The 7,796-nt window shown below is 44.2% G+C and overlaps 1 protein-coding gene across 1 annotated transcript in view; it reads right to left on the minus strand.

Moving 5' to 3' along the window:
• Positions 1–4,566: 4,566 nt before the first annotated feature.
• The window catches only part of LOC101857537 (serine/threonine-protein kinase par-1), a 15,962-nt gene continuing 12,732 nt past the window's right edge, over positions 4,567–7,796 (minus strand). Inside the window, exon 7 of the mRNA XM_005090977.2 lies at positions 4,567–6,172. Within this exon, the coding sequence (XP_005091034.1) occupies positions 4,601–6,172 (1,572 nt within the window). The 3' untranslated portion in view covers positions 4,567–4,600. The remainder of the gene's footprint in view (positions 6,173–7,796) is intronic.

The following is a 7,796-nucleotide window of genomic DNA, read 5'->3' on the forward strand; positions in this document are numbered from 1 at the left end:
ATTATTATTATTATTAAATGCATTTGTGTTGAGCTTAACCACGCTTCACAACATGATATGTGCCTTTCAACTATGGACGCCCAATTCATTGGTCAAATGGACCTGATCTTCATGATCAGGTCGAATCAAATGGAGTCGATTGATGTGGTTGGCCAGTGCACACCACGTCAAACTTGCCTTCGCTTTCCTTCAACAAATTTGACCCCACAGTCCGTAGAAGGTCAAGTCTAATTCCGAATGGAGGTTCCAAGTAGACGTTTACCCTAAGAGCAAGCTGCTCTGGCCGCAATCCAAGATTTGCACGATTATTTGAAGGATTAAAGTCAACTTTATCTCGCAGTGTGTGTCTATTGACACATCAGTCTGTGGTGTAGCGGTCATGCGCTTCGTTGTAGCGCACAGGAGTCCCGAGTTCGACCCCCGAGTAGGGAGAAACTAGGGTGCTCTCGTGGCTTAGAGGATAAGGTGTTCACCTCTTATTCAAAGGTCCCGGGTTCGAATCGGGGTAGCGACGGAAACATTGTCTCCTTTCATCCCCTTTCCTGCTCTCTAGCAATGTTCTGTCGTCTGCTTTCATCTCCATTTTCTGCCCCCACCTCCTTACCTCCTTTGCACCCTCCTCTGGGCTTCTGACTCTTTCTGCAGCCTTTCTGCTGCTACTCCTTGGTTGTTTCTTACTGCTGTCTTTCAGCCACACCCCTGAGCTTCTGGTAAGAAAGATCTGCACCTGGCCTTCTCGGACAAAGGCGAAAAATCTCGGAAGTCTCGTGTGCAAGTGGCGTACGTTAAAGATCCCTTGGTGGTCTAAAATTGATAAGAGTAGGATTCGGCAGCCACCTGGGCAAAATTCAAAATTTTCTACCAACTGAAATTGTTTAATGTGTCCAGGGCGCTCATACATGGCCTTATGCAGTTGTGAGCGTCGAAAAACACTTACAAAAAAAAGGAGAAACTTTATAATCGAGTAAAATAGTCTTTCTGCTGGGATGCTGTATCCCTCTCAGCCTGGGTTGGCCCTGACTAGTGACAGGTGGGGACGGAAGCTCTCCTCCTAAACGAGCTAAATTGTACTGATGAGAGAGTAAAAACACCTTCGTTTAAAACGGAAAAATAGATACTGATAGAGCATAACACGACCAATATGTCGGTCATTGGAGTCGGGTTCGATTAGCAAGGTATGTAAACCCTGCCTTTTGACCTTCTGTAGTACGCTGATCAAACCAGAATTTGGCACGGTGGTTCATGAGATAAGCATACATGTGAAACTTTCCTTCGCCAACTAGAAGTGCAACCGACTATTAATGCGCACAGAAAGGACACTTTCGTAACACGTTTTACACAAGCCATTTGGAAATCATTTAACATGTGGCAGCAATAGCTTGAAGCTGACAAGGACAGATTTTACGTTGCACACTTTATCACTCAGCCAGATCTGTGTTTCAATCTAACCATGCAAACAGAACTTGTAACCAACGAGATAGTGAGAACCAGTATTAGAAACACAATCGGGCCGTATGAAGACCCTCCCTGCGTCAGAGAGTGAGAAGACGTTAAGTGAAGTTTGGTACGGACACATCTCATGTTCATCTATATAGGCCAAGACTATCCTAAACAAAGGACAGCACAAGCAAGGAGACGCAAAGGCAGACAGACAGGGAAACGAAATGCGACGACAACATTGAAGAATGAATTGGCAGTGATTGGAATATCTTTCTACTGAAAGCTGTGGACCGAGAGAAGAGGAAGAGGTGGGTTGCAAAATCTACAGTGGTGGGGCCTTAACAATCAGCCAGACTGTAGAATAGGTGAAGATGCTGGTGAAGAGGAAACAGAAAGTCACAACATGACAAGGGGTAACAAAAAACCTGTACGAAATGGAAAACGTGAAACAAACTTCAATCACCCCCCCCCCCCCCCCCCCCCACAAGCAAAAAAAAATTCCGAAAAAATGTAAGTCTTTGTGTAGAAAATAAAAAAAATATAAGAAGAACGTGTCAACGAAACAGCAACACAGCTGAAAGTAAAACTAAAGCAGCCATTTGGGCCAGACAAAAATGGGCTTCCCTTATCCAATACCAATAAATACAATGATTTTCAAAAGGAGTAGACCAGTGTTTATGGTGTAGCAGTTAGGCACTTCGACCTCGAAAACAGAAAACGTGAGTCCGACTCCTGTATGAAGATATATTGGGGGTTTTTTCTTTTTTAATCGAGTAACTCCGTCTTTCTGCTGGGACGTTGTATCCTTCTCTGTCCTGGTTGGCCCTGACAGATAGGGTTGAAGCCGGTTTCCTGAATATTCTAAATTGTGTTGATGGGAGCGTAAAAAAACGCCTACTTTATTATTTTTCCAAATTAGAAGTGGACCTGGCAATAGGATTGGGTCCCAACACACCAAAGACACACTAGCAAACAGAATAGCGACGATGCAAAGAGAATTCTAGAAGGACACTTTCTGTTACATTTCCCCCGAGTGTTGTATCGAGATGTACCCTACCACCAGACGGGACCTTGAGAGGGGATAGCTGCTTACCTAAATAAATATTGTCTTAACTACGGCTTCTACAAAGGGCATATTGTTAGGTATTACCGCCCCGAAGTGAAAGATAAGCGGCTCTGATCGCCTACGCCTCAATTCCTTTCTCTTAATGCAGCTAGACACATTCCGGAGGGCACTACGGTTGTGTTATTGTGACATCATAGATAGGATAGAGGTCTAGTTGAGGTCCCCCTTCTGGACCCTTTCATTGTTTGTTTTAGTACGAAATTTAAGGCACTTACAACACAGTAGTAAAGACATAAAAATGCCCAAGATAAGAGGTGTTACAAGAGGGCAACAAACACAAAAAAGAAAGAGGGACGATAAAGACTACAGATGCATGATAGGAAAGAAGGAGCAAACCTTCAACCACCCACTTTTCATTGCTGAGACGTTGCCATTGTACGTTTGTAGGGACAAGATCAAATGTTCGGTCAAGAGATATTAAAGTAAAGCCATTATAATGGTATTTAATTTTCTTTCCCCTTTTTAAAGAACAAACCACAGCACAAGTCACTATTACATCTCCTAAAACTTGTAGTCCCATCTATATTGTAAGTCTTGAACATATCATTCAACTGCAATTTAATGATATTGAAAAGCGCATCTTTGATAGAGGGGTCTTTGGAGGGGTGAGGGGGGGTGGGGGTAAACTCGAAAATTCACAAAATTTGGACTTAAGTGGATTGCTTTCGACAGCGACGATTTGAACTTTTTGAATGTGTGATTTAAATAGACCTTTAAACTATAGTGGGTAAAAATTCAGCCAGTGTGCAATCTCATATCGTGACGCCTTCACATGACTGAAAAGCCTTTTCGTTCAAGTTCTGACATTTAAATAACTTTTGTGCTTGTAACAGAGTGCATTGATATGAACATTTTTATGTTTGATTTCTGTAAATTAGACAATAAATTGGTGAAGAACTTACAATGGGCCTACGATACAAGACCTCGGTTTCGAAAATAGATATATAAATCCCCGATTTATAATAATATGCTTTTTTGCCCTTGTTTGAACTCCTCGGATCAAACGATGTCGGAAAATTCCAACCGCGGTCACAACGAAATAACGACGTTACGGTCGAACGAAGCCGGAAGACACCAACCCAGGCCGTAGCAAGATGACAATTTAGCAAGTCGAGAGCGCTCTGTCCAGTCGAGTACTTCACTTATAAACACAGTCACGTGTAATGCAACCATCAGGCATTACTCCACTCACTCCTCATCAACAGTGTAGGTGTACAAGCAGTGTCGGTAGCTCGCCTTCTAAATTATCTCAATTGTGACGATTATTTATCTCTTTTTTTTGGGGGGGGGGGGGTAAAACTACCTAAAATCTTAAAAGAAATGTATTCTCAAAGGGAATTATCTCCACTTGTTCCCAGTACAACCACAACCTGCAGAAAAGAACCACTAAATTCCCAACCCAGTCTGCCTGTCACAAAATCCTACGGGCCACACGTTCACAAAACTGCTTAGATGGAGGGTACCGTGCCACTGAAAGATCTTACTTATTACCCTATTACTTTCTATTCCTCTCTGCACCAAATGAGAATTATTGTGCCAATGTAACGGCAAAAGATAATGCAGATGAAGGGCAGGGGCCTAACTCTAGACTGAGAGAATCAGAGCGGATTGACACAATTACGTACCCTTTTGTAGCAAATGTAATGCAGTTTGCTGTCTGATGAGATGATCACGTCAAGCAAAGAATTCGACAACGACTACTTCTCCAACTCTAACAAGGTATAGAAAATGAACAAAAACTCCAGAAATTCTAGGCTGCTTTAGCGTGGTCTTCGGCTACCAGTTTTTCAGCTTCTCCACAAACATAATCTGTTTTAGGCAATATCAAGAGACCTGTGTGGCACAGGTTCATAGCATACAATTCAAATAAACCAACGAAAGATACAAAAATCTTTTTTCTAAATGTGTGAAAAAGTAAAGAAAAAAACAAAATGTCAACAGTAATAAATATTAAGAAAGACCATCAAAATAGATGAAGTTCGTGAATCAAAACTTGAGGCTTTCATGTGTACATCATGTTTATAATCAGTCTGACTAGGATCGCCCCCAAGTGCCGGTGCGCCGTTGGCTCATCGCAGTGCTGGCGTCCTTGGATTCGAAAATCCGACGCATTTGCGTCACTAACCCTTCTTCGTGGACACGGATGCTCTCTTCAGATATCGCCAAGTCTTCTTTTGTTTTAGAGGTACGACTGTCTTGGGTATTCGCCGCGTATTCTATTGGCTGATTTTTGGTTCGAGGCGGAGACTGTGAGGTAGTGTAGCTCTCTGATTGGTCCACTGGGCGTGGAGAAGAGGGCAAGCGTTCGTGTAAGCAGCGAACTGCCTGGTTTTGGTTTTTAGGAACAGGATGTTGCAGAGAGATGCCATTTTGATTGGCTGAATTAATTGAAAGGTGTGCTATCGTGCCACCGTTGATCTTAGGCTGTCCGGAGCACCGAGAGTTGGTGGTAGCAGATGGACTAAGTGGGCTTTGGGCCAACGTAGAGATACCACCCATCGTGGGCAGAGCGGAGGAAGAGTTTTGAGGCATGTAGCCGACCGGCGGATCACTCAGGACATGTGGGGCTCCTGTAGTGTTCGCCATACACCCGCCACGACTTTTGTCTATGTGAGGGGGACTCGTGCCTTTCGAAACCACGTGATTTATCATTTCCGGGGAGAGCAGACGTGCGGACGCCTTTAAGGGAATCTGCAAAATTTTCTGGATGTTCATCTTGAAATTCTGGTCCAACCCTCCTCTCTCCGCTGTCCGGTTGGCGACTCCCCTGCTCCCACCAGCATCTCTTTGCTGCACAGCCTTCAACCCGTACGGCTTCTCCTCCTGTAAGAGGGGGCGTGGCGAAGTCGTGGCGGGGGCGGGGTCAATGCTGGTGGAGGAGCTCACGGCATAGCTGGCGGCGCTGTCCACCGAGGAGGAGCTGGCTTGGCTTTGGATGACGTAACACACGCCACCATGACCGGGGCTCGTCTGGTCCGTCTCGCTGCCCATGTCCTCGATGCGAGAGAGAGCGTGCGACTTGTGGCCAAGGCCCCTAAGGATACACGCTTCTCCGGGCATGCGGCACAAGGACCGGATCTCCGCCGTGCCGGATGTGGTGTGGTCCTCCTCCGAATCCACCGAGCTGTACGATAACCGGCTGCTCTGACGAGGGTTCGGATCATCGACAACCCCAATTTCAGCGTTACCTGTATCAGGATGTTCAGTATCCGGATTTCCAGCATCCGAATGTCTTACATCCCGGTGTACATTATCCGGACTAACGCCATGTTCAGCTCTCTCGTATGACTGTTCCTGCAGTGCTGATATCCCCGAAAGAGGATGCGTTTTCCCAACCCCTGTCTCATATTCTGGCGGTTTAAACCCACTGGCAACTCGATTGTTCGCAAATTCGTAAGACTGCTCTCCTCTCTCGGGCGTGTCCTCTGACGTGTGGTCAAGCGTCCTGACGTAGGGCGCCATCCAAGGATGTTCCAGGATCTCGCCGATGTCGTAGCGCTTGTCCATGTTAGGCTCCAGTGTGTGTCCGATCACGTCACGGCACTGCGGCGTCACCGGCCGGTCCTCAGGAAAGTTGACCTTGCCCTTAAGCTGACGGTACATCATCTATAAATGAAACACATTTTTCTGGTCAATTTTTACTTCTTACACTTATTAAATCTGAGTCTAAATTTTAAAAATCTTTAAAGACACATTTAATGACATCATTTTTAGGTCAGTAGATTCATGTTCAGTACAATGTTATGTAAATGTCTATGTATCCATTAATGTATTTTGTGAATTGCAGTGTATATATTATTTTATTCTCATTTCGTGACGATGTGTAATCGTGTGCGTGTGATAAGCAAGTAGATGTGTGTGTGTGTGTGTGTGTGTGTGTGTGTGTGTACGTGTGTGTGTGTGTGTGTGTGTGTGTGTGTGTGTGTGAGAGAGAGAGAGAGAGTGTGTGTTTGTGTGTGTTTGGCATACATGTGTGCGTGTTATGTGTTCGTGAGTGTGTATGCGTGTGTTTGTGTGGGTGATTATATGTATATGTGTGTGTGTTTGTGTGTATATGAGTGTGTGTGTGTGCGTGTGTGTGTGTGTGTGTCGCGTGCGTGAATATTTTTCTTACATGCATTTATGTAAAGCGCCTAGAGCTGTGTTTACACGGGAGTGGGCGCTATAGAAATGATCTTCATTATTATTATTATTATTAAATCGCTACCTTAGAATAATAAAGTTTTATCTGACATTTATTTTTTTGGCTGCTTTGAGTTACTAAAACCATGACGTCAGAAACCAAATATTCTATATGCTCTATCAAAATTGTAAGATTATTTGTAGTCGTTATCAAGACCTTCAAAGAGTTGCATTCGAAAAAGCTTAACCGTGATGTGAAACTAAAAGGTTGTACGTCAAATTCTCAAAAACGACGCATTGAATAGATAGAACTTTTCAACCCTAGGATAGCGAAGAGGCTATAAATTTTTCCAAACCGAAAAAGGTGCACAAAGCCAGCGTCTATGGTGGGCTGTCAGGCACTTGGCTGTCATACACAGAAGATATAGGTTCGATTTCCAGCCACACCCCTGATCTTCTGGTAGGAAAGATCTACACCTAGCCTTCTCGAACAATGCGAAAAATCTCGAAGGGCCCGTGTGCAAGTTGCGAAAGATCCCTTGGTGGTCTAAAATCGATAAGAGTAGGCTTCGGCCTCCACCCGGGAAAAATTCATAATTTCCTACCGACTGAAAACAGTTTAACGAGTCTCGCGCGCTCATATGACCTTACGAGCTCCGTAAAATACTTACCACCAAAAAATAATAAATATTTTAATCAAAGTTAGCCTGACAGGCAGTATCAAAGTAGCTCATCTCCTAAATTAATTATCATTTGGGAGGCGGGCTTCTTCAATCCTGAGTATTATAATTGTAATTGTAATGTTATACTCTCCCACCGACGTATTAGAACGTTTGTGGGGGGGGGGGGGAGTTGTTTCAGCCCTGTTTGTCAGGGCCAATTCAGGCAGAGCCGTACTCTTTCTTTTTTAATTTTCGTAAGCAATTAACGGCACTTGCAACCCAAGTAGGTCATATAAGTGCCGAAAATTAAAACTGTTACAAGCGAGTAATAAACACCAAGGAGGAAAGATAAGAACGATAGATGTTTGAAAGAATAAAAAAAGGAGCTCGCCGGTGCAACACATGTACACACACGTACGCACACACACACACACACACACACACAC

Source organism: Aplysia californica, unplaced genomic scaffold (genome assembly GCF_000002075.1).
Source record: "Aplysia californica isolate F4 #8 unplaced genomic scaffold, AplCal3.0 scaffold00024, whole genome shotgun sequence".
NCBI lineage: Eukaryota > Metazoa > Mollusca > Gastropoda > Aplysiida > Aplysiidae > Aplysia > Aplysia californica.